The following is a 27,412-nucleotide window of genomic DNA, read 5'->3' on the forward strand; positions in this document are numbered from 1 at the left end:
AAAGACAAAGATCACAGGAGGAGGTTGTAAAGATGTATAAAATTGTGAAGAATATTAACAGTCTGAACATAGACTTGTTCACCAAATGCAATCATGGAATACTAGAACCTAGCACTGACATATTTGAACTTAAAGTAATTCGTTCTGTGATTGATGAAAGGGATTTGACAGAGAAAATTTGGCAAGTTCATTCCCTCAAAATGTATAGAGCTAGAAAATAGAAAAAATTTAAAAGGTTTGAAGTAAAGTTCATGGATGCTATCTCTATAATGGTTTGTGAAAGGACCGTAATGGTGTTCAGGGTACAGTCCTAAGCTTTTGAACTTGGCATTAGAGGGGACAGCATACTCCCTTGGGTATCACTATCCTCCTTGAAGAAACTTTCTTTCTTGTCTGAGTTAGGGATTGAAAAATGTCAGTTGGAATATTTTCCTGATCTTTAGAGCACTGATCAATAGATTCTTGTCACATTTCAGTTGTAGCAGTTCAGATCCCTATAGGGGTATGATAGGCTGTTTCCAAGGATTAATTTTAAGTTTCTTTTTAATTTGTATCAAACTCCATGATTTTCTCCAAAGAGTTGAGTAATAATGTTTTCGGTTTTCAGATTCAAGCCCTTGAATGTGCGTATGATAATCTTTGCCAGGCAGAAGGAGTCACAGCACTGCCTTACTTTTTAATTAAATATGATGTAAACTCTGTCCTGATCTCCTTGCTTAAACACTGCAACGATTTCTTCCAAGATCAAAGGAAAAAGGTGAGAACAACTTTATGTGTGATTGTGATCTTGGGGTTGGGGAACCTTTGGTTTTATATCATGTGATAAACTATAAGTAAAATACAAACTCATTTAGATTTATTAATTTAAAAAAATATATCTAAAACATTTCTGTGTGCCTTTCATTTGTCCCCTTTTTAACTTTCCTATTTCTGATAATAGTGATATCATTCCCCTAGTCCCACAGGCTTGAAATCCCAGTAATTTTTTAATCTCTTCTCCCTTGTTCCCTTTGTCCATACAAATCAATCACCAGTTCTTGTCAGTTTTTTCTATTTAAATCCTTGTAATTTCCTCATTCACAATGTTTAAATGTTCTTTCTCACTGTCTCTTCCTTCCCTCTTTCTCCTTTATACTTTGCCGCCCGATGAATTTTACTACACTATCACTTATTTGGGTTACTTTCCTACCCAGAAATCTTCTGTGTCTCTCCAGTGAAATCTAGCCTCCTTAGCTGGGCATTTTATGGCCTTCCACATTGTTTCTACCTACCACTCCTACCTGATTTCTCTCTCACTACTCTTCTGTGTGAATGCTTTGTTTCTACTAAACTTGTCTGCTTATCAACCACAAACACTTCTCAAACTTTCCCACTTCAGTGCCTTTTCTGATACCTTTCTCTCTGCCTAGAATGCTCTCCACTCTTATTTCTGCCCATCCTTTGAAGCCTAGACTAACTTCTTCCTCCATTAAGTCTTCACTGATCCCCCTACCCAGAATTATCTCTAACTCCTCTGAACTTGTAAAGAAAAGACAATTTTCCCAGGCAAGGAAAAGAGTGACTGAAAATCTGGAATTTCACCTGGAGCTTGCAAATATGTGTGATCAAATGGAAGCTAATTCCTAGAAGAATTGTTCCTGTTTAGGGGCCTGAATCCTGTCATGCTTGTCTCTTATCCTTTAAATTATGCTGGTTGTAGAATGCCTTTGTTATTTGTGTATAATTAGCTTTCCAACTACAATGGAAACTCTGGGGGAGCAAGAGCCATCTCTTATTCTTCTTTGAGTCTGCACAGAACTGAGCATAGTACCTTCCTTATAGTAGGTCCAGACATTTCATTCAACTATTAAGCATCACATATATACATATATTTGTGTAATATTTATATGTATGTGTACATATGCTCATATATTCAGATCCAAATGTATTTTTAAATTATTATTATTATTATTATGAGATTGGATCTCCTTATATTACCCAGGCTGGAAGTACAGTGACTACTCACAGGCCAAACCATTCTAATCCTCATCATGGAAACTTTAACCTGTTTCATTTTTAAACCTGGCCCTGTTCATTCTTCCTTAGGCAGCCTGATAACCTTCTGCTCCTTGAGGCTCACCATACTGGTAAGGACACCTAGTTTTAGTCTTACTGTAGCTTGGATCTCCCATACTCAAAGTGATCCACCAGCCTCAGTCTCCCCAGCAGCAGGGACCATGCCTGATCAGTAAGCATTTTAGAGGCCATTGGAAATTATCAGTAATATGCCAAGTTCTATATCAGAAAAGAGATTATCAATTAAAAACATTACTTGATAAGAGTTTTGAAGTTGTGGGAGAAAGCGAGACAATTTGGATACTGGCAGATAGACCAGAACTAAAAGAAAGGAAGTCAAGTCATGTTAGAATCAAATTAGTTTTTAGACTGTCCTACTTCATGTGTTTTTTTAAATCTTATATTTTAGAAAGATCAGAATTAGCCCCTGTGTTTTTATAGCCAACTGTTCATATACTGAACAATGATAACACTATGTTCTGTTAGCACTGAGTTTGTTTTCTCTTAGCCATTTGGGGTTTTGGGGTTTTGTTTTGTTCAGTTTTTTGAGGAGGGCAGAAAAGACAAATAACTGGATCTATGATTTTTATTGGTTTTAAAAAATTCTCTCAACCAGTGCATATTGACACCTTCTTTATAGTTTATAATCCTAGAGAATTGCCTGGGGGCACTGAAGTTTAAGTTAAGTCATGTAACCAGTATGTCTTAAAAGTAGAATTTGAACCCATGTTTTTGGATTCCTTTTCCATTACCTTACTCCTATGTCAATATTAGAATGGAAAATATAATTTTTTAATACCCTTACTTTCTATCTTAGAATTAATTCTAAATACTGCTTCCAAGGCAAAAGAGCAGTGAGGGCCAAGCAACTGGAGCTAAATGATTTGCAGGGTCACATGACTAGGAAATATCTGAATCAGATTTGAACCCAGATCCTCCCGTCTGGGAGGACCCAGATCTTCTAGCCTGGCTTTATCCATTGAGCCATCTTGCTCTCCCTACATAGTCCTTTTTAGTAAAAGCAAACCAGATTCTCTTTTGTTATTTTTTCTACACCTCCACAGGTATTTTTATTACTTTACCTTTTTATTAGCCAGTTAAGGAAGTACAGCTTTTGGGGAATTCTGCTTCTTTTATGTCAAATTTAATGGGTCACTCTTTCTCCCAGGCCCCAAAGATAATGTAGGACTTATGAAAAGGCAGGCATCTTTGCATGTGTTACACTCCTGTAGCCCCAGCTCCTGGGAAAGCTAAGTTTGAATTGAGTTTGGGACTTCTAAACTGTAGCAAGACGAATGCTGATCAGTGTTTGTTGTGAGTCCAGTAGCAATATGGTGAGCTCCTAAGAGCAGAGGGTCACCAAGCTACCTGTGAAATGGTACATTGACCAAAGTTGGAAAAACAGAGCAGGGTAAAGTTTCTATGCCAGTCAGTATTGGGCTGGGCCTGTGAGAGCAGCTGCTGCACTTCCAATATGGACAAGTAAAGAGTTTCCAGATCTTAAATAAATAAATTAAAAGAATTGGACTTGGTGGACTCATTGTGTCAAATTTAGGGAAATGTGGAAACATAGCATGCATTGAATTCCACATCATTGAAGGAAATGGCTACATTGATTTCCTTCAATATGTTCAGATTGCCTTAAAGTTGTTATATTTTTTAAACTAAAATTATTTTAACGAGAAACTGTATTAAAAAAAGTTTAAACTGATAAGGGAATTTAAAGGAAATAATAAGTACATCATAAGAACTCATTTCTAACATTTTTCTACTTGAGATTTTTCTACTTGACATATGAGAGCATTTATCCTTAGTGAAAGGAATGGGAAGCAAGACCTGGTTCTACTTTTATTTTATTTCTCAAGGGGGAGGCAGGCACTATATAGTACAATGGAAAGAGTGCTGAGTTTGGAGTTAGGGTACCAGAGGTCAAGTCCTAGACTTTGCTATACTTTGATGGAGAAACTGAAGGCCAGAGAGTTTGAGTGACTTGCTCCAGATCCCATAGGTCACTTCCAAGATAAGTGATCTTTCCCATAGGTACCCTTTGGCTCCTGAGTGGGAGATAACTCTAAAAGGCTGCTTTCTAGGGGTAAAATGATTGTGCTTAGATGTTAGGGAGTAACCTTGGTGGCCTTGGGCAAGTCATTTAGCCCCCATGGGATTCAGTTTCTTCATCTATAAAATGAGGGCGTTAGACTAGAAGACTTTCAAGGTTCCTTTCACTCTAGGTTTTTGATTGGGTGAAGAAGTATGGGAAAGGACCACCTGGATTTCTCTAAGTAGAAGTTGTCACTTGGAGAACTAAGATTTCTACCTATCATGATGATATGAATACAGACTAGAGCTCCTCTCCTGACATATTTTACATGTGCTGCCCTGTAGGGTCTACCATCATAGGGTATCTTCATTTGGAAGCACATCTGTTTACAGGGAACACCAGTGAATCAGGCAGGGCTCATTGAGTGCCTTGTGTCACTGAGTACAGTGATAGGGATGGAGGGAAGTATGAGGGCCATACTCATCCCTTCCTCCCAGTGCTTTCTTCTAGTTAGAGAGGAGAGAATCACTGTGGGAACAATGACAAGTGATATACAACTAGGGCACTCTTTTGGCCAAATTATAGGGTGTGTCTGGCCTCTGCCCTCCCTCCCTCAGATGTCCCAATCCATCAGACCTTTAACTATCACCAGGATGAAGTGAATTATAGAGGCAGGCCTAAAAGGGAAGAGTTGTGAAAACTGAAGCTTGAAGCTTGCTAGGAATACACAGGAGAGGAGCAGAGGAGAATCTTTTTGGTGGTGGACTGATTACACAGATATGCCTATGGCCAGGAGTGCTTGGCATGGATTCTTCTATCATAGCTTGTTCTAATCATTTCCCTCAGTGTCACATCTGGCTACAGAGGAACCCTGGAGTCAGAAGGCTGTCTCCTCTGCTCCCACATTTACATATTTGGGGTCTCAAGGAAATTACTTAATCCACCTAACCTTTTAATGTTGATAGGAAGATCTTTGTAAACTAAAATTTTGTGGTCAAGACAAGCATTTGTTAAGGGCTTAATGTTCAAGGCCCAGTTCCAAGCCCTAGGAATAGGAATATAAGGAATAAGAATCAACCCTTGCCCTCAAAGACTTCAGTATTACTGAGGGAAGATTACCCAAAAGGTGGATGAAGAAAGAGAAGGAAGATGAAGTGAGCATGAGGAGGCCTCTGAACAAAGGGATCCTTCTAGGTGAGAAGTCAGCTGAGCTGTGGTGGCATAGTTGAGATTAGCTGAGCCCCCAAAAAAGACTGTATAATGTTGGATATTATAGCACTTAGAAAGGTGTGTAGCTATTAGTTTTTCTGTTTCAATTCCTCTCCCCTAGGGGTAATTCTGTACATAATTGAATGTAAAGAGATTTAAACTAAAAGCATTTTTAATACCGGAAGGAAGGAAAGACAAGAATTTTGTTTCAAACAAATAATTAAAATGAATAAATACATACCTGGGAAGAATAAATCTCTCTGCCTCCTAGAGTGGTTGTAGGGAAACATTTTAAAAACAACCAGCCATATAAATGTGAGATGATTTCTATTTCTTAGTTCAGAGAGATAAAAGTGGGAGGAACCAACCCGAATTTATTAGAGTAGATGTTAAAAACTTGGGTATCCAAGTTTTAAACTTAAAGTTTTAACCCTTCACAAAGAACTAGAAAACTCTTGAGACTAGGTTTCTTAAAATTGGGATATACAAGGAGGAGATTTTTCCAAACAAGAAGGAAATGGTAGGGGGAGAAATACTAGGGTGTCTATTTGTCAAGGCAATGGGAGCTATACAACCACAAAACACTCTTTACACAAAAAAGATGAGAAGTATTGATTGTTCATGAGTAGTCCAAGCCAATATGATAAAATGACATTAATGTGCTTATTCAGTACTATACCAATCGTACAACCAATGGTTTACTTTATTGAGCAAGAAAAAATAAAAATATTGTAATTAATATTGCAAAAGCAAAACATTTTTAAAAACTTTAAGATTTCTGATCAGTGGAATGACCTACCATGATTCCAGATGATTCATAATGAAACATTTTACCCAGCTTGGGACAGAGAGGTGATAGATTCAGAGCAAAGATACACATACATAGATATTCACACATATACATACATACATACACATAGACAGCTGAATACTTCAAATATGGCAGAATTTTAAAAAAATACATATATAACATACATATTTGTGACATTTGACTATTTTTGTAGCAGGGGGGTTTATTTTTCTTGTTTTCTCAATGGTGGGGAAAGGTAAGAGGGAGAAGGTAGATTTTGATTAACTAAAAAAAAATTAAAAACACAAAACTAGGTGTAAATGAAGTAGATTAATGTAATTTATTTGGAAAAGGAATAATTACCTCAAATGTAGGTAAAAACTTCACTGTCCTGAAAATATGGCTGCAAAAGTGAATCATGGGGCAGCTAGGTAACTCAGTGGATAAAGAGAAAGATCTAGAAATGGGAGGTCCAAGTTCAAATTTGGCCTCATGCACTTCTTTGCTTTTGACCCTGGGAGAGTCACTTGACCCCCTATTACTTAACCCTTATTGCTCTTCTGCCTTGGAACCAATACACAGAACTGATACTCTTGATTGAGTCTAAGATGGAAGGTGAGGGTTTAAAAAAAAAAAAGTGTGTGTGTGTGGGAACCATGTTTTCTTATCCCTTTGCATTACAAAATAGAATTATATTCCTCAGGGGAAAAAATGACCTAAACACAGAGTAAAAATTACACTTGCTGGTGCACTAATACCTTTGAAAAAAAAGCAGTAATAACCTAATAAAGACACCTAATGATATCCTTTCAGTACAGAGTAAATGTTTACTATATGCCTAGGCCAAGATCCATGGGGATGCAAAGAATTCTGCGTTGGAAGTGATCCCTCTGAGCTACTGTAGCCCATTACCATTTTGTGTCTCCTATATCTTTAATAGATAATCAAGTCCTAGAAAATCTATCTAAACTTTGAACCTCTCCAGGCTAGCACATTGATCTGCACATGGTAAAGCACTGAATACTTAGGATTTTGTGATCACATGTTGACTATTATGATACAAATAGTGTCTGTCTTATATTTTAATAATTTCTGTTCATGCCTTATAGTATATTGTAATTTCCTTGAAGGCAGAGACCTTCTCTTACTCATTTCCCCCCCTGCAACTTCAACCACAGTACCCTTTGCTCTCTATTGTCATAGGAATAAATGGACATAGTTCATACTTTAGCGAGTTTATAATCTAGTGATATTTAGGTCTGAGTAACTCTTCAGGGACAGGAATTAAGTCCATCTCCAATTTAATAAGGGAAGGGAGGAAGCATTTATTAACCACCTTCTTTGCATAAGGTTAAGCACTTTATAGATATCTTATTTGATCTTCACAACAACCTGGGGAGGTTGGTGCTATTATTATTCCCATTAGATAGTTGGAAATGGAGGGAGACAGAAGATAAGTAACTTCCCATAAATGTCTGAGACTGAATTTGATATCAGGTTTCCTTGACTCCAGGCCCAGTGCAGTGTTCTATCTACCCCATAACTGCCTCTGGATTATAAGAAAATAGATTTAGGATTAGAGATAATAGAATTTGAGCTGGAAAAGACCATGGTACTCAACTTGTCCAACTCCTTCATTTTAGGTAGATGACAATGTTTGGCCCAAGTTGAGTGGTTTGCCCTGGCTCTCCTAGGTAATAGGAAAGACCACGTTAGTAATTGAATCCAGGTCCTCTGACTCAACCCAGCAATCATTCCTCTCTACCATGTTGTTTCCCTAATAATGATCTGTGCATATGGTCTCCCCACTTGCTGTCTAAACAACTAATATGGTCTCACCTTCTCTGACCTTGTCCTGGCTGCTCCTTAGACAATAGACACAAGCTGCCTCTGAGCTCGTGTTCCTTCTGGTATAGTAGCAGAGCCAGAGATGGTGTTCTGGTAGAAGAACCTTCCAGAACCCATGATCACTTCCATACCACGATGGCTTGCACCAGAGAAGGACTTTAAAAGAATCATCTTAGTGCTTAGAATAAACTATAAAGCACAAACACTCTGTTGGGAAGTGTATTCCTTTGTAGCTAGGTCTCCTGGAGAGGGGGAATGTGTACATAAAGAAACTTCTAGGTCTGTCCCAAGTCAGTTCAATATTTTAGTCATTTGTTAACCTTTTGTTTCCCACTACTTAGATTGGTCAAGGTGTTATTTAATTTTGGACTATTGGCACATATTGCAAACTCTCCACTCTTGGCTTGATCTTATTAGAGGCAGGTTTCAAAGGCCCTTCTTGGGCTTCTCTTCTTGAGACTTGAGTATCATTTATATAATTTCCCCAAATGTACATTTAAGTGTAGATGAAACTTGTCTTGCCAAGTGGGTGGATGTTTTATTCTGGCCTCATTTCCTTGGCCCTTTCCCAAGTGTCTTATTTTTACTACTTCCCAGCAGGGTCAAAACAAGAAAATAGGGCATTGGCATCTGCTGTACTGTGTATCTTAAATGATACTTGACCTACTCAGAGTTTTCTTCTTTTCACAGATTACAATTGGAGTATATGATCCCTGTAATTTAGCACAATATCCTGGATGGCCGTTGAGGAATTTATTGGTGCTGGCAGCATACAGATGGTATTGGCTCTGTGTGTGTGTGTGTGTGTGTGTGTGTGTGCACGCGCGCATGTGTGTACACATGTGTATGCAAGTGTGCACTGTGGGCTTATATGCATAGGTAATTGGAGTTGAGAGTAGTTGTTTATTCAACTTTTGTTTTTTCAAAAATTGTTTTCACTTCTGCCATTTTAAATTGGAGGCTTTGGGCAATTTAATCACCTTTGAAGATTTTATCTGGTCTATAGGTGCCAAAGCTGGTCATATGTCATTTAATGTTTGAATTAAAAATGCCAAAGGGCCATATGGAAATGGGCAGGGCCCTTAATTTACAATCCTTATCTTTATGCCAGATGGATAAAGATATGCGACATGGGCAGGGGCCATTGGTGGGTTCCCGTTCCATCATTTTTATAGACATTTCTGGGTGGAAGGGTATGTGATCAGAAAATTTGAGGTTACATTCATTGCTAGAGGTTAGAAGTGGTCTGCCATAAGTTTTTACTATCATTCTCTTCTTCCACCCACAATAAAAAAGAGAAATTTCAGGTTAGATACAGTATTATTGTGACCAGGTGTTTTTCTTTCATTTTTATTGGATTTCATTTGTTTTTATATCACCTTTACTTCCCAGTATATTTCTTCCTTCCCCACCCAGAGAACCATACCTTTTAACAAAGAATAAAAAAGGGGGAAGAAAAGCACTTAGCAAAATTAGCCAATACATTGAGTCAGTCTGAAATTATAGGCAGTATTCCGTATCCATGTTTCATTCTTATTCCCTTCCAAAAAGAAAGAAGGGAAGCTCATTACCTTGTTTTCTTATTGGCCCCAAGTTTGATCACTATAATTAGATTGTTTTAGTTTTGATTTGTTGTTATTTTTAATACCCAATAGCTGGTATTTATATAGTACTTTAAAATGTTCAAGATGCTTTACAAATACCTCATTTTATCTTCACAACAGCCCTGGGATGTAAACATTATTATCCTCACTTTACAAATAGAAAAGTTGAGGGAGAAAGAAGTAATTAATTTCTTTCTTCTCCCAAGTTTGTTTTTTTTAATCTTACCTTCTGTCATAGAATCAGTACTTTGTGTTGGTTCTAAGAAGAGCAGTAAGGGCTAAGAAAAGGGAGTTAAGTGACTTGCATAGGGTCACAAAGCCAGGAAGTGTCTGAGGTCAGATTTGAATCCAGGACTTCACAATTCCAGACCTGGCTCTCAATCTACTGAGCTACCCAACTGCCCTCTTCTACCAGGTTTTAAAGGAAGAACATGCACATTTAATGTCTTTCAGATAAGGAAAAAGTGGCATTTGACTGTAATGAAATATTTTTAAGCACCATGAAATGCCTTAGAAGATGCTTTCTTTGTCTTTTTACACAAGCCATTCTTTTTTTCTATTAATACCAATCTGTGTCGTAAAGGGCTTTCCCTTGACTCTTTGCCTGACCTTGCCTTGTAAAAATTCAAGTGTGTGTGTGTGTGTGTGTGTGTGTGTGTGTGTGTGTGTGTGCATGCACATGCATATATGTATATATCCCGTAAGGGTTAAATTAGAGGTTTTGCCAAAATAAGAGTGCAGTTTTTAATAATTTAAGTTTTAATGAGAATATAGTAGAGTTGTAAATTAATATTATCCCTTTAAGCCAGAGAAAAGAAAACTTCTAGGAGCTTTTAACAATTAACAATTTAGTTTAATTAAAATAGAGATAGTAAAAGAATATAATAAAATGAATATAGTAAAGGAGGGAAATATAGGAAAGAACTATAGAAAGAAATTTCCTAATGTCTATACTAGTTATCCTATAACTATCTATAACTGCCTATAATTACTATCTAAAACTGCCTATATTTACCTATAACTGCCTATAACTCCCGTAATAACAACCACCCCATAAAGTTCCAACCCAATCTAGCTTAATCAAAACCAACCCAATCAGTGTTTAATCTAACCCCAATTAGGTCTGTCAATGAAGACCAGTGGGGGAAAAAACCTAACAGCCCAAACCAAAAGCCAAAAACCCAAAAGGCAAGAAGCCCTCTAAAGGCTAAAGCCAAAAGCCTTCTCAGTAAACTCAAGCCCACCTTTATATTTCAGCAACTAAACACCAGCCACGAACTAATCACTAACCCACACCACCAACAACCAACCCCCAATGACCAACTCACACCCAGTAGCCAACTTCCCAGCAACTGCCAGCCCTAACTGTCAGCAGCTGCCTCCTTTTATAACCTTTTCCTACATCACTTCCTGTCTCATGTTTCCTCCTTCCTGTCTCTATGGTTTCTCCTTCCTGTCACTGTAAACTGGTTAATCCCTACATATCTCTATGTTAAGACAACTTCCAGGTTACCTATTAAATTAAAAAAAGAAATAATGAATTCCTTTTTATAATACGTATGTATATGTATATATGTGTGTGTATGTATATATATATATGTATATATATATTGTGTGTGTGTTTACATATACTTGATTGTATTATTTAAAACTCATATGCTCAAAACCCTTATCAGCTCATTTTTCTCCTCCTTGAGTACTTGGAAGCAAGCAGAAATGAAAACATTTAACTTTCCAGAAGGTTAGGGCTGTTTGCAAGTGAAGATATCTGCGTGTCAGTAATACTAAAGTGTACCATGTTGTTGAATTCTCTCCTCACTTTTCAGAGGCTCTGATCTGATTTCTTTTTCTGGGGGCGGGGACAACAATAGGAGTGACCGTTTCCAGTCAATTGAAGTTCTCTGCTTCCGAGACCGGACACTGCAAGGGGTAAGGGACATCACCCACAGCATCATCTTTGAAGTCCGACTTCCAGAACTATCATATAATTCAGGTAATTGCTCACCATAGGCTCCTTGTCTTTAAAACAGAGGTTGATTAGTACTGGTTTTGCTTCCTTTTCCTCTTCTGTAATCATGAAAATGACAGAAATCAAGACCTTTCCACTTCTTTGTTGGCAAGAACAGCTGCTTTGAGCCCAACACATCTGCTGTTCAGAAGAAAGCAAATGGAAAGCATCCTTAGGAAATGAAGAAAATTGTTATAAGTCATAAGTTTTTAAAAAAAAAAAGAACCACAAAGCTTTTATTCCTTTCTGTGGCTCATGCAAGATATCTTCTCTTAAAGGAAACTAACTGATGCTTTGGGTCTTTTTAATCTTTGTTCATCTGGAAGGATGGAGGAGTCTATCTTATGTAACAAGGATTAAGGGCTGAACCTTTGATTTTGTTAAAGAGGATGAGGAATTCCTAGGTGAGAACATTCCCTCTGCCAGTGAAGTCCAGCACTTTCTTTCCAACTTCTACGCTTAGAGTTGCCAGACAGGTAGGAGACTCAGTGCCTTGGTTAGCGTCCCTGCTGGTCTGTGTCAAAAATAGGATATAAACCCAAATCTTCCTGGCTTCAAGTACAGACCTCTCTCTGATGTACTACAACTGCTTCCTAGTGATAAGCCTTCCTAAGATAGGAAGAGTACTTCTGAAAGTGATGCTTTCTTCCTTTACCTCTCTGTCCAATATGTTTTAGGTCTAGAGACCTGGGGTTGGCAAGGAGTAAAGGCATGTCTGAATGATTCTGGGTCATTTTGCCAGGCAGGAACAGTCACTAAGGATATTTTGTGGGATGTTCTGTGCTGCCATGTGGATAAGCATCTCCAAGTAAATCAGCTTTGACAGAAAGATGGATGGGGTACTCTGTAGACTTGGTCACTTCCCAGGTACTCTTTAGATCTGAGTCTTTGGAAGCTTTCTTCTTTCTTGTTTAGCACCCAAGTGCCCTCTTCTGGCATTATATAGAGTGGCATGTATTTTTCATGCAGTTACTTGATACAAGATTTCTCCTGGTAAACCAAAGGTTGGTAACCTTTTAAGAGAGAAGAGCCATTTTGGTTACATTTTGGAACCATATATGGTTCTTTAAAGGTTTTTTTTTTTTTCAAAGCCTTTTCTTTATCTAGTAAAGCATAAGAACAAGCCTTGTGATTGGTATAGGGAGCTCCAGCTTGAGAAAACTTCATCTACCAATTCAGGATACCACTATCTCTGCAACCAAGAGTCCCAGAGACTGGCAACTGGAGGAGGGGGGCAGCTAGATGGCCCACTGGGTTGAAAGTCAGGTCTAGAGACGGGAGGTTCTAAGTTCAAATCTGATCTTGGATCCTTTTTAGCTATGAGACCCTGGATAAGTCATTCCTCTCTCTCTCTCTCATACACACACACACACACACACACACACACACACACACACACACACACACACATGCATGCATGCATGCATCCATTGCCTAGGCCTTGCCCCTGTTCTGCTTTGGAACCATTACACAATATTGATTCTAAGACAGAAAGTAAGGATTTAAAAAAGTCATTTGGAAATATTTAATAAGATAAATAAAAGTACAATAAAACATAAACTGTGTTACATTTTGTTTCTTTATTTTTAAAAATCCTCACTTTCTATCTTAGTATTAGTTCTAAGACAGAAGAACTGCAAGAGCTAGAGCAATTGAGTTAATTGATTTGCCCAGGGTCACAGAGGTAGGAAGTGTCCAAGCCCAGTTGGAATCTAGGTCTTCCTGATACCTGTCCTGGCTCTCCTTCCACCGTGTTACCTAGCTGCCCTTAATCATGTTACATTTAAAAAATAAACCAGTAGGCACCTGTAGGGTTTCTTATCCTTAATAGTCCCGTGTCTATTTAAATTTGATCCTTCTAGATTTAGGACTCTGAAGAGTTCAACACCTTGCTCATTGGAGATCGTCTTTGAAGAGTCATTATATATATGTGCTTATGAATATGTATGTATGTCTATGTGTGCATATATATATATATGGATTTGAATTGATGCCAGGGAGATTTATATTAGCCTTATTGGTCCTGGTTCATACTTTTGAAAATTATTTATTATATTCCAAGTTAATATAATTCAAAAGAAACACTGAATGATATTCGTGTGTGGAAGGCCCTTGTTAGAAATGGAGGGGTAAAAATGAAGGAATCCTATAGCCTTTTCTTTCCCATTTGCCCATTAATACGAATTGATCACATTCCATAATTGTCTTATTGTAAGGCAGGGACATTGACTCTGAACTTGGATTCAAATCTCCCTTCTGATGACTGACTGCCTTTGTAACACTGGAGGAGGCTGAACTAGATGTCCTCTGAGACTCATTCTGGTTCTCCATTTCTGACCCTATGGGTCAGGGGAGACTCTATGACACAGCAACTTTGGTTTTGAAGCCTTATCCTGCATCTTTTCACTTGTTTAATTTTGGGCAAGTCACTTAACTTCTTTGAGACTCCATTTCCTTCTTTGTAAACAAAGGGCTTGGAGTAGATAGTCTTGGAGGCCTCTTCTAGTTCTGGCCCTATAATCCTGTGACCCAAAAAACCAGGAGGTTTTAGGTGAGGTTAAATGTGTTTTTTAGCTCCACAGCCCAACCTGTGCCAGTAGAATGCAGAAGAAAACATGACAGAAGGAAGGGGGAAAGGTTGCTGAATGAGGGTGGTGCCCAAGTAGAAGAGGCCCATTTTGGGGCTCTGCAATTGGGAACTCTGTATTTTCAGGAGGGAAGGGTAGGAAACATGATGATTTTCTCTCCTTGATGAAATGAGTCAACATCAATTGTGGTCTCATTTGGTTATAAATGAGCAATTTCTGATGACTGGCATTCAAAACATTGCTTTGGGTAAAAGACATCTTTGGTATGTCTATTTGGAAATAGAGCTCATATTTTTTATAAACACTTAGAATACCTCTGATGCTGGTTTTCAATATGAGCAGAGTCCCTCCATGTGGAGATAATTCCAAGCTGTGGTTCTTTATTTTTAAAAAGAATTTTCATTAAGTTAGTAGGCATTTATTAAGCCCTTTTTATGTGCCAGGCCCTGTGCTAAGTGTTCACTACACAGAGGAATGCAGAAAATAATCTGTCTTCAAGAAACTTACATTCAGTAGAGGAGATAGCATATAAAGGAACAGGTGCCTCCAAGACATCTTGTGGAAGGAAAGTAATGTTTGAGTTGAAAGCTCTAGTAGTGGGGTGATGGGGGAAAGCCTCCTGCAGATGCTGACAATTCAGCTGAGCCTTGGGAGAAGCCAGAGATTCTGAGATGTGGAGCTAAGCAGAGTGACTGTGCCAGGCATGGGTCATAGCCAGTGTCAAGGTACAGAGATAGATGAAGCATTGTGTTCAAGAATCAGCAATTAGGCCAAGGTAGCCAAAGCATAAGGAAACTGGAAAATCAGGAAGGTTCCAGAGGGTGAAGGATTTTAAATGCCAAACAGAAAGATTTAGATCTGATCCTAGAGGTAATACAGTGTCCCCTGGAGCTTATTGAACAGGAGGGTTATGTGGTCAGACATTAGGAAACTCACTTGGGGAGTTGAAGGGATGATGTATTGAATTACGGAGAGACCTATGCAGTGAGACCAGTTAGAAGACTGTTGCATTAGTTTAGGTGAGAGGTGATGAGGATCTGGACTAGGGGGTCAGCTATATAAGTGGAGAGAAGGGGAAATTTAACAGAAATTTTGAGGATGGAAACAACAGTATTTGGCAAGAGGTTAGATATATGCATTGAGTAAGAGTGCAGAGTTATAGATGACAGCGAAGTTTGGAATATGTATTATAGGGACAGAAGGTGGTGCTCTTGAGAGTAATAGAAAACTTTGGAAGAGAGGAGGGTTTGAGGAAAAAAATAATGGATTCTGCCTTACATATGTTGAGCTTGAGGTGCCTACAGGATATCCAGTAGACTTTTAGTGACTTAGGAAAGAGAAATGGGTTAGATATATAGATCTGAGAATCATCTGCATAGAGATGATCATTGAACCCATGGAAACTGAAGAGATTACCTTGAGAGAAGGGGGCCCTGGACAAAGTGTGGTGACTGTAACATGGGAGAAGATCCATCAAAGGAGATGGAAAAGAAAGGGTCAGGCATGTAATCTTTGACATCTGAGACCTCTGGTAACTGTCAAATGGTGAAGTCAGCAGCCAGATTGCAAAGAGTTTATGAAAAAAATGTCGCTTTGAATTTATTTTTATTCTAAACTAAAATAAACATTTCCATATAGATAGTAGAATGGAAATAGAGGATTGTGAAATTGTGAATTTCCATTATGAACACTTTGTTTTTGCTTTTTAATATATAAATAAATAGTATTATCTTATTTTCAAAATTATCTTGCCTGTCTGTGATTTCTTCTGGCCTTCCTTTTGTTTTCTTCTATGCATTTAAAAAATGCTTTAGTGATTCTCTGAATTGTGATTTTCTTTTTGGGATGGGTAATAAGGTACAATCCTATTCTTACTTCTTTTGCTTCAATCTCTCCCCATCCTCATTGGAAAAAAAGTGAAACATCTCATAACAAATAATCTAGAAAAAAACATTCCCACATTGGTATGTTCTGGAAATATTCTGCATCTTGAGTCCATCCCCTCTCTCTTAGAATGTGGAAAAACCAAGATAATGGAAAATGGTCACTTACTAGCAAATAGAGGAGAAAGAAGTGGAAACAGTGTCAGATTCTATATTCTTAGGCTCAAAGATCACTGCAGATGATGGTTGCAGCCATGAAATTAAGATGCTTGCCCCTTAGGAAGAAAGCTATGTCAGATCTGGACAACATATTAAAAATCAGAGACATTGGGGGCAGCTGGGTAGCTCAGTGGATTGAGAGTTAGCCCTAGAGACGGGAGGTCCTAGGTTCAAATCTGACCTCAGACACTTCCCAGCTGTGTGACCCTGGGCAAGTCACTTGACCCCCATTGCCTAGCCCTTACCACTCTTCTGCCTTGGAGCCAATACACAGTATTGACTCCAAGACGGAAGGTAAGGGTTTAAAAAAAAAAATCAGAGACATCATCTTGCTTACAAAGCTCTGTTCAGTCATAGTTATGGTATTTTCAATAGCAATGTATGACTATGAGAGTTGGATGGAAAGCAGAATGCTGCAGAACTGATGCTTTCAAATTGTGGTACTAGAGAAGACTTTTTAGAGTCCCTCAAACAGCAGGGAGATCCGACCATTAAATACTTAAAGTAATTAATTCAAACTCCTGTTTGGAAGGTCAAATGCTGACACTTAAAGACTGGACACATGATGAGAAGACAGGACTCATTGGAAAAGACCTGAAGGCAAAAAGAGAAGGGAACGGCAGAGAATAAGATGAATAGATAGTGTTATAGAAATAGCAAAGAGGAACTTGGACAGACTAGGAAGATAGTGAAGGATAGAAGGGCCTAGTATACTGAGATCTATGGAGTCACAAAAGCTAAACAACAAAAATCATGTTTTCTTAAAAAATCCCCTGGAATCATGATGACTTGTCATTTTAGATGGTAAGTCTTCAAGATGGTTAGCTGAGAAAAGGAAGAAAAATTCAAAAAGAGCACCAGTAGTGATGATATGGTCTATGTTTGTTTTTTGAGTATGGCAGAGATAAATGTTTTTGCAATTAGTAAAGAACCAGCGAATAGGGAGAATCTGAAGAGAAAGGGTAAATGGGAATAATAGTAGGGGCAATCTGCTAGAGAAAACCTCCTTATTTTATTTTATTTTTAAACCCTCACCTTCCATCTTAGAACCAATACTATATATTGGTTCCAAGGTAGAAGAGCAGTAAGGACTAGGCAATGGGGGTTAGGTGACTTGCCCAGGGTCATACAGGTAGGGAGTGTCTAGGGCCCAATTTGAACCTAGTACCTCCCATCTCTAGGTCTGGCTCTCAATCCACTGAGCCACCCAGCTGCCTCCAGAAAACCTCTTTATTAAAAGTGACTGAATTGAAGGAAGATGTAGTCAGGTAAGATGTTTGAGGAATGTGAAATAAGGAGAAAAGAGGGAACTTTTGGAGAATAGCTTTATTTTTTTTCAATGAAGTATGCAGCCAAGATGGCAAAAAAAGTTGGTACTGTGGGAAGCTTGAAATGCCAACATTTGGAAGAAACTTCTGTGGGAAGGAGAACCAAGAAGGATTACCTTGTTTTCTGTGCTTTACCAAGAATACTGCATATTTAAGGATAAGCATATTGGAAAAAGTCCAATAATATGAATTGATATGACTCCATTATTTTTCCAGAAAAGGTATTTTAAATTCTTGCCTTCTTTGGGAATCAAGCCAGATATGTTATTTCTTTTCTTTTTTTTTAGATATATTATTTCCATTTTAAATATTCAATACTAGAAATAGAACTAAGCCAGGAAAAAAAAATAATTACAGCTTAGCTCTCAATGTGACTGAACATTTACTGAGTCACCTCTTTGCTGAAAATTTATAGATGTCCCCAAAGCAGGAAGCATATGGCTTCCCAAGACACTTGGATAGACTCATGGTTTCAAATAGTGTCCCAGTTATGAGAGAGAAATTTTTGTGGTGCAGCAATACTATTATTGCCATGTTTGAAGTCAGTGTAATACAATCTACCATTATCCCAGGGTCTTAAATCCCAGCTTCGACATTTTACTGTCTGTGTGACCTTGAAGAAGTCATTTGACCTCTCTAGGCTTCAATTTTTTTATTTATTAAAGTAAGCTCTGGATGGCTTTTGAGGTCACTTACAGCTTTAAATTTTGTTACCCAGAAGTTAATAGTATTAGATGCCATCTCACTTTTTAAAAACAGGTCAAAGGTACTATAAATAAAAAAAGTGAAATGCTTATTCAGAAAGGATAAATAAAATCAATAATATAGACCAGAGTATAGTAGTGTAGCTACATAAGACTATTAAACACAAAGATTTTTGGGAAATTCCTCTAGAGGAGGAGTAGCTGGGGTCTTGAGGATAAGGTATGACACCTCCTAAAATCCATTCATAAGGCAGATAAGACCACAGTGCATGGAGTCCATAGGGTTTCCAGGGTATTGAGAACTGAACTGTCTTCTGTTTTTCTTTCTTTTTACTTTCCTCTTGCTGGCCCATATTCCCTTAGCTCTCTCAAGTAGAGGTGGTTGCCCAGCATGGCTTTTGATTAAGTAGAATTCTTTAAAAACATAAGAAAATAGAAACACTTTATTTGGATGCGAATTTGCTTTTACCAGGCTCCTGAAAGAGAATGTGTGCTACATCATGTATTTAGTCTCTTAAAAGGGGAAATCTGTGGCCCCATTGTTTTACTCTTCATCTTTTCGTCAATGATTTTGATTTTACAGATTGCCCAAAAGCCGTTGGTTGGGAAAAGAACCAAAAAGGAGGCATGGGCCCAAGGATGGTGAACCTTAGTGAATGTATGGATCCCAAAAGGTACACTTTCTTTCTTTTTTTTTTTAAGATTGTTATCTTTTTGGACTTTCTGGGCCACAGTCTTGGCATACATCATGAATGCTTCTGGGAAACATGTCCTATTATCCTCATCTGTTACTCTTCATTATCCAGGCTGGCTGAGTCGTCTGTGGATCTGAATCTTAGATTGATGTGTTGGCGGTTGGTGCCTACTTTGGATTTGGACAAAGTTGTGTCTGTTAAGTGTTTGCTACTTGGAGCTGGTACACTGGGCTGCAATGTAGCCAGGACATTAATGGTAGGTGTGGAGTAGCCAATGGAAATTACTGTTTGCCTGTTAAGCTAGAGTCCCTCCTTTTGTGTTTAATTAAGTTTCTGTTGTCTTCACTCTTCTGGATTAATCATGTAAATCATGTGACATTCTAGTTAAGTGCTGAGTCAATATAATTAAATTTTGGCTACTGTATATGGCTTAGTCGTAACATGTTTTTAAACATATCTGCTTTTTTTCCCCCACTGCCCAGCACATTCCCACACTGCTTTCCCCCTTGGCCTAGTTAGTGTATATTTAAGGAATGCAAAAGTCCTTCAAATAGAAATATTATAGAACCAAATTCTTTGGAATTAGCCATGTTACTGTTCTCTTCCATGGAGAAATAATGATGGAAATAAAATTTAAAAGCTGAATTGACAGATGTATTTTATTCCAGGCTTTTAGTAATCTGGATCTTGAGCTATCAGTTTTGATTCAAATACCATTCTTTTTTTCAAAGCCCATTTCCAGATCCTCATTGATCTGGCAGCATGAGATCAATCACCTTGGTTGAAAAGTCTAGGGATCATTGGTTTTTTGTTGTTGTTTTTAGAATTCTTGTTTTCTGTTTTTTAATTCAAAGATATTTTATTTTCCCAATTACATGTAATAATTTCTAACATACATTTTCTGAAATTATAAGATCCAAATTATCTCCCTCCCTCCTTTCCTTGCCCCCTCCCAAAGATTTGATCTAGGTTATATAGGTTATACATGTATATTATGCAAAGTGCATATTCATATTGATCAATGTTGTAAGAGAATACTCACATAAAACAAAACAAGGGGTCATTCTTGAGTGTTGTCCTCCACCCTTCATGCTAACATCAAATACTGCCAAGAAGGGCCACCACATGCTGATTGGCAATCAGGCACAAAGTCTGACTTTATTCTTGTATGAGGACAGAATCAGTTTAAACTTTGAAGTTGCCTGATGCAGAAGAGCATTAAGGGCTAGGCAGTGGGCGTTAAGTGACTTGCCCAGGGACACCCAGCCAGGAAGTGTCAGAGGCCAGATTTGAACCCAGGATGTCCTGTCTCCAGGCCTGACTCTCCATTCACTGAGCTACCTAGAGCGCCCTCCTCCCCTATGCTGTTTCTGATTCTCATTAAAGGAGGTACTAGATACAGGACAAATTCAGATTTTTCACAAAGTATGTCAGGTTTCTCTCAGGCCAGAGTGAGAAACGTTCTTAACCCTTCCTTTACTTGGAAGCCCCTGGGTGGGCCCCCTGGACCCTCCAGAGCCCCTCATGGGCCGGCTAGTTCAGAACCAACCTTTGTCCCTCACTTCCCACAGGGCTGGGGTGTCCGGCACATCACCTTTGTGGACAATGCCAAGATCTCATATTCAAACCCCGTCCGTCAGCCCCTCTATGAATTTGAAGACTGCTTAGGAGGAGGAAAGCCCAAGGCCCTGGCTGCAGCCGATAGGCTGCAAAAGATCTTCCCAGGAGTGGTAAGTAAAGGTCTTCGAGTTGCTTCTTTGCTTCCCCAAGTGCATGCATGTAGGGGAGAGTGGAAGGACCTCCTTGCGTGCTCATGTTCTTGCAGTTGTTTTGTGTCGGGTCTTTCACTATGGAGGGAGTGCATTCTGCTATCAAAGTGACACTGGCAGGGCCACTCAGGGCCTCCTGAAGATTCTGATATAGCGTGGAGTCATAGTGGGGGACCTGAGGCCATCTCCCCACTTGGGGCTGAGACCTGGAATGCTGAGGCCAGTTTCTCTCCTCTCTGTTCATGGGGCCATCGCGTCTTTCTATTCAGCAGAAGGCCATAAGAGAAAGGACCCTTTGGGATTGTTCTGGGTGGGAATGTGCTCAGTGCATGGTCTTTTGCAAGCTCCTGAGCCCAGTCTGCCTTTTCTAGCCTTCAGTTTCCCTCTCTGTCATCATTGAGGTAGGTCCTCGTCGCACTCCCCCATGTACCCCAGGTTTGCAGAGCACTTGACAGCCCTTTTCTTTTCTTGTCCTCACCTCACCTCTGCCAGGCAGGCGTTCTTCTTAGCTCTTTCTATAAGTGAGCAAAAAAAAAATGATCTCTAAGAGGCCTTCCAGCTTCCATCCCTCAAGCCAAAGCCTTCCACTTTGATACAGTTTTTTTGGGAAATGCTGCCTCTGCATTTCTGTTTATTTTTTAAGTCCACTAAGAAGAGAATTAATCCAGTTTAATAATTATTTGCTGAGCAACTCCCCTATGCCCAGCCATGAGACAAATGCTGATGGGAATATAGAAGGTGGCAGTCGAGACATCCTTAGCCTTGAGGAGCTCGGGCTAAAGCAATTATAGCCTCTGGTGCCAATTGGCCTGGGAAGGGGAGATCCAGGCCTACGACTGGACCTGTGCAATGTGGTGGTCACTGTAGGACCTAGAACAGGCTCCTTTCTGCACTTCTGTTTCCTGATTGGAAATTGAGGACCTTGGACTAGATTATCCTTCCAGCACTGGTGCCCTGGGGTTCTTTTTTAAACCTTCATCTTCTGTCTTAGAATCAGTACTCTATATTGGTTCCAAGGCAGAAGAGCAGTAAGGGCTGGGGAGTGGAGGTAAAGTGACTTGCCCAGGGTCACACAACTAGGAAGTGTCTGAAGCCAAGTTTGAACACAGGACCTCTTGACTCTAACCTGCCTCCCTATCTACTGAGCTACCTTGCTTCCCTGCTTTATACTTCTAAAACATTTTAGGCTGTGAAGGGTTTGGTAGGATTTTGAACAAAAGTTAGGATAGCATTTAGGTAAAACACAAAACAGTTTAATTTGAGGAAACTTTGGATAGGAAATAGAAAGAGGAAAGTGAGAGAACTCTTATACCTATACCTAAGATCCTAATCCTAACTAAAATTTCTAAAAAACCCTAAATCCGTCTGCCTCCCAGGGCAGTTTCTTTTGCCAGGCCAAGCCTGCCCTACCTACCTACTCTGTTTGTCTAAGAATTTACTCACTATCTTAACTACTTATCTAAGTTAATCAATAAGCATTAATCACCTTCCACCTCCTTAAATCCATTTTCTCTTTACCTGCTGTCAGTTATTTTTCCAACTGCCAGTTTGTCTCAGGGACACAGACAGACACTCCTGCTATCCAGGGAACCCAGAGACAAAAGCCCTTTCTAACTGCCTGCAACTCACCTACCAACTCTCAGCCAGTCTCCTAACTGTCATCAACTGCCAGCCTGCACAGCAGGGGGCTCTTACTCTAAAATCTTTTTGCTCCTTTGCCTCTTAAGAGAAAAAGAGATTAAGAAAACTCTTAACAGTTCTTTTTTACATTTTTTACTTTGCTTACATCATTTCCCCCTTGCCAGAACTCCATCTGACTTCTGCTTCCCCAATCATTTTTTTTTTCACATTCAAAATTTTATTTTAAAATGACATTTTTAACCCATGGTTCATTGTATTGATTTAGACAAGATATCAGTCACCACCACCTCCAACTTTGCTACTACCAAAGCATCACCCTTTCAGTACTGACTTGTCCCAAGATGAGCAAGATAAAATTTCAGCATAAATTCTTGCTACAATAATCACAAATTATTAAATCCAGTGAAAAACCAAAATGAATTCAGTTCATTTAAAAATCCAGCATAATTTTAAATTAAATCTAGCATAAGCCTGTGATTTCTCATGCTATGATTACTAATAAAAGCTTGGAAGAACATGATAAAACTCAGAAAACTATGAATAGACACCAATGTATCTTTCACTAGTTTCTCTTGGACCCTTTATTTTAATGAAATTGATTAACTTAATAAAACAACCAGTCAGCCTAAGGATATGTTTCATATCAAGAAATCACAAATTATGACATCAAAAAACTAAAGGAAGCATTTCTGGTTTTGGGCTTAAAAAAAAAATCAAGTAGTCAAGAACCAGAGATTGCCATGACAGAGTAATTTTCCATTTCCAGTAATTCCCCTCCCCTCCACACTGTAACTCTATGTGTTGTTTAAAAAAAAAAAGAAAAAAAGGGAAGGAAATGTACCTCAAGAGAAGGATTGGGTCTTTGGTATGGAGAGGGGGAAGGAGAGAACTCCCTACTTTACCACAAAGCAGGGTACAGGGGATTCAGCAGATGTAATAGATTGGCTCAGAGAGAGGAGAGGGGGTATTGAAGGTTTTCTCCCTTCTGCCTTCCCTCCTTAGTTAAAGCTGCTCTCCTCAATTCGCTCTTGTCCCTCTTGTCCCCCCTCCACTACTCGAGACCAAAAGGTCTCCCCTTGATCAGTTTGCTCACACTCAGCTTGGGGAACAGATAACTTTTTTTTTTTTTTGGAACAGATAACTTTTAATGTTAACTCAATCAGGTAATACAAAAAGAATAACGGGCAGGGGAGATTGGGAAAAGGAAAGTGGGGAAAGATGGTACCTGTCTATCTAAACCCTTTTCCTCCCTCCTCAATTTTGGGGGGAACTCGGGCCTTGGCAGCCTGAGCCCCCCTGGAGAAAAAGTCAGGTTGACTCACCCCTGGGCAGCAGGAGTTGAGGTAAAGTCTGTTCAGGTTTCTCTTCAGAAAGTCCCTTTAATTGGGAAGTGTTGGGGGAAAAGATTTCCAGTTACCAGCAGGAAAAATGGGTAACCCTCAGGAGAAAGTCTTTATCCACCTTCTCTCTTGGATGTCTCAAGACGGAGAGACCCTCACTGCTCTTCCAGCCAGTCTTCTCTCCTCAGGAAATTCACTCCTGGGGCCCCTCCCCTGTTGAGGTGATCAATTTCATATACTCTTCAGTCTGGCACTTTTTCTCTAGTGCCAGCCTCTATCACAGTGTGCACACGCACATGCATGCATCCCTGCACAATCTTATAGAATACATGAATTTAGTTCAGTTGCCAGAATCGCTTCATGAATTCATAGGTTGTAAACGCCACAGCTTATAAGGGAATGCAGTAAATCTAGTTCAGAAACAGGCCCCGATACAGTCCTGTGAATTCCATGGTGTCTTCAACATTGTAAAGCACATTTCAGAATCTGGGAGATCAGTCCCCAATTGCATTGGAAGATGAGTTACATCAAGTGGATAATATATTGTCTGTGTTATTGCTCCAGCAATGCCACCACAAAGCAAGTTAATGCGTGTTTTTAAAACTAAGACATTAGGGTTGTCTAATGAAGGTCTTCCAAGCAAAGTAGGAGTGTGAGAGAGACCAATGTTCTTTAAGGTACCTAAAGTAAAAAAACAAACAAACAAAAAAAAAACTCCTGCATAGGGAGCCATTCCTATAATAGTAGGCATCGATCCTCTGTAAAACTCACAAAAGCCACCTTCCTTTGCATAATATGTTTTGAATGCATGAAAAATTCTTGTGTATGTGTGTTCTCCTTTCACCTGGAATGCCAGGCGAACTCTAACCACATTAAGTGGTTAAGTACAAATGACCACTGCTGTGCCTGCCATGGAGCCAGTCATTAGCCAATGTACATGTCCAGAAATCCCATGTTTGGTGTTAATTAACTTTTTATAATTGCACCATATGGGAAGAATCTAATCATTATTGCTCTATTTCCTTTATACAATCCAAGAGACCCTTTTTTTGGGGGCAGCACACAAGGCAGAAAATATTCCTAAATGTTTGTAATGGTGATTATGTGCCTGTTATAGTATCTTGACTCCCAGCTCTGCTCCTCTGGCCCCAGATACATTTTTAAATTTTAGAATAAAGACAGCTCACAAAGCTCTCAGGGAGCCTCCTTCACTATAATTTATTGGCATCATGCCAATGGATGTAGAGAGATTGTGTGCCCCCTTCATTCAGAGCCAGGACACATGTGTGTGAGGTCCATTTGGGAGCCATCCAATTCTACCAGGACTACCAATAGCCCCAGATTTTGGTGTCTAAGTTGTTATATGCCCAGGGATTGGACAGAGGCCCCTGGGCTCCTTATATGTGCCCTTTTAGGGGAAGTAGCCCTGAGTGACTTTGGAATAGGTTGGTCAGAAGTAAGCCATAGAGAAAAATCTCATGTGATATTTTTCCTTCAGTGCTTAGTGACCATGTCAGATTCTCTGGCTATTTTTCCCTATATGTTACATTTCCTTCTTCCTTTCAGGAGAGTGAGCCTCCATTTCGGACCCCCAACTTTTGTAGGCTCTACCTAGTCTTGTTGGCCCAAACACTCAGATTCTACCTTTGCCTTACCACTCCCAGAAATTATCTTTCTCTCCAGAATTCCTGTAGCATCTGTTATCTGTACCCCTTCCATATCACTTATTCAGAGTCTTGTACGGTGCCATTATCATTGTTTAATATTTTACCTATTTTTTAAAACTTCTATCTTCCTTCTTAGCATCAATACTCAGTATCTTTTCCAAGGCAAAAGAGTGATAAGGGCTAAACAATTGGGGTTAAGTGACTTGCCCTATTTCTGCCTATGGGTTCCTTTTCCTTATTCCTTTTAGAAGAAAGAGTCTGGTCGACTAGGACTAGGAAGTATCTAAGGTTAGATTTGAACTCAGGTCCTCCTGTCTCTTCAGCCTGGCTCTCTATGTACTGAGCCACCTAGCTCCCCCTATTCTAACTCTCTGATTCTATGGGTTGGAAATAGTCTTAGGCATGATTTAGGAAGTGTCATGACCTAGCATTTCAGAATAATTTGAATACCCTCCCAAACCCTTTATAGTCCTCATTTTTCTTAATGACTGAATACTTGAATTGTAAAGAGAGTGGGTTCAGGGAGGAGTGCTAGGGTACCAAAGATAAGCTTCACATGTGTCATTGTTTTACCAAGAAAGTAGCAAAGCTCCACACTATCTAGGGCATAGCATGAGGAGAGTATCCCTGTGCCTCTCTTGGGCCATCATCCTGTGCTACTAGTGAGGGTTAGGGGAGCAAGGCAGACCCACAGAAGTATCTTTGGGCAGAAGTCTTCTTGTATTTGCTTCAGACATAAAATGCTTTTGGGTGTTCCCTTAGAATGCTGCAGGATTTAACATGAGTATCCCCATGCCGGGGCATCCCGTGAACTTTTCCAATGTCACCATGGAACAAGCCCAAAAAGATGTGGAACAACTTGAGAAGCTCATCGGGGACCATGATGTGATTTTCCTTTTGATGGACACAAGGGAAAGCCGATGGCTTCCTGCCGTCATTGCAGCAAGCAAGAGGAAGGTATGGTATGTGCCACATATGGCATGATGACAGAGTGCCTTGCTCTTTACTCCCCACTCCACTCTGCATTCTGGCCTCTTTTCTTTAAAAAACAAAACAAAACAAACCCACGTATAAATACTCTGCTCATTTAATTTGTGTATAGGTACGCCCCAACTTACAACTAGGTTCTGATCCAACAGTTTGCAGGTCACTTTTTAAAAATTCAGAACACATTTTCTTATAGAAGCTATGTTATGAATGGTGAATAGGCTCCCAGAATAGCTTATAAAGTCTATTTAACCCATAATTTGTCAAACTAGAACATTCTTAGTCATGCAGAACCATCTAGCACTTATAACAGTTTCCATGTGAAAACTCATTTCATTTTCCAAAAAACACCGGAAAACGGGTCCCCAATTCCTCCCAGGTCCTTCCCAGCAGTGTTATCCCCCTCAAATTGTAAGATTCCAGGGACAACTGCAAAAGAGAGGAATCTCGGTTGAAGGGAGAAGAGCCCTGATTAGGGTTTATAATTGAGGGTTGGCTTTATTTGTATCATTTACCTCTAGCTGTATTTTTTTTTCATAGTTTGTCTTAGATTAGGAGGTTCCACAAAACAGAGCCCATTGCCATCTCTGCATTACATGACTGGCATGTGGCTTCTTCTTTTTTTATTTAGAATATTTTTCCAGGGTTACATCATTCATGATTCTTTCCCCATTCCCTTCCCCCACCCAAAGCCAATAAGCAGTTCCCATTGGGTTATATATGTATCTTTGTTCAGAACCTGTATATTTCCATGTAATTTATACTTGCAATAGAGTGATTCTTTAACATCAGAACCCTAATCACATCCCTATCACACCACATGGTTGATCGTATATTTTTCTAATGCATTTCTGCTCCCACAGTTCTTTCTCTGAATGTGGATAGTGTTCTTTCTCCTAAGTTCCTCTGGATTGTCCTGGGTCATTGCATTGCTGCTAATAGAGAAGTCCATTACATTTGATTGTGCCACAAGTCACTCTCCTGGTTCTGCTCCTTTCACTCTGCATCAATTCCTTGAGGTCATTCCAGTTCACAT

At 39.3% G+C, this 27,412-nt stretch overlaps 1 protein-coding gene and 1 pseudogene across 7 annotated transcripts in view; one reads left to right on the forward strand and one right to left on the reverse strand.

Annotated features, from left to right (window-relative positions):
• The window catches only part of ATG7 (autophagy related 7), a 235,602-nt gene that overhangs the window by 34,941 nt on the left and 173,249 nt on the right, over nucleotides 1–27,412 (forward strand). For all 7 annotated transcript variants that reach the window (XM_056804664.1, XM_056804663.1, XM_056804665.1 and 4 more), the window contains 7 exons: nucleotides 608–757; nucleotides 8,634–8,722; nucleotides 11,419–11,540; nucleotides 18,861–18,951; nucleotides 19,084–19,228; nucleotides 20,544–20,702; nucleotides 26,152–26,346. In XM_056804664.1, the coding sequence (XP_056660642.1) occupies nucleotides 608–757; nucleotides 8,634–8,722; nucleotides 11,419–11,540; nucleotides 18,861–18,951; nucleotides 19,084–19,228; nucleotides 20,544–20,702; nucleotides 26,152–26,346 (951 nt within the window). The remainder of the gene's footprint in view (nucleotides 1–607; nucleotides 758–8,633; nucleotides 8,723–11,418; nucleotides 11,541–18,860; nucleotides 18,952–19,083; nucleotides 19,229–20,543; nucleotides 20,703–26,151; nucleotides 26,347–27,412) is intronic.
• Nucleotides 24,058–25,304, reverse strand: LOC130455361 (solute carrier family 25 member 16-like; annotated as a pseudogene).

This window comes from Monodelphis domestica, chromosome 7 (assembly GCF_027887165.1).
Source record: "Monodelphis domestica isolate mMonDom1 chromosome 7, mMonDom1.pri, whole genome shotgun sequence".
Taxonomy (NCBI): Eukaryota; Metazoa; Chordata; class Mammalia; order Didelphimorphia; family Didelphidae; genus Monodelphis; species Monodelphis domestica.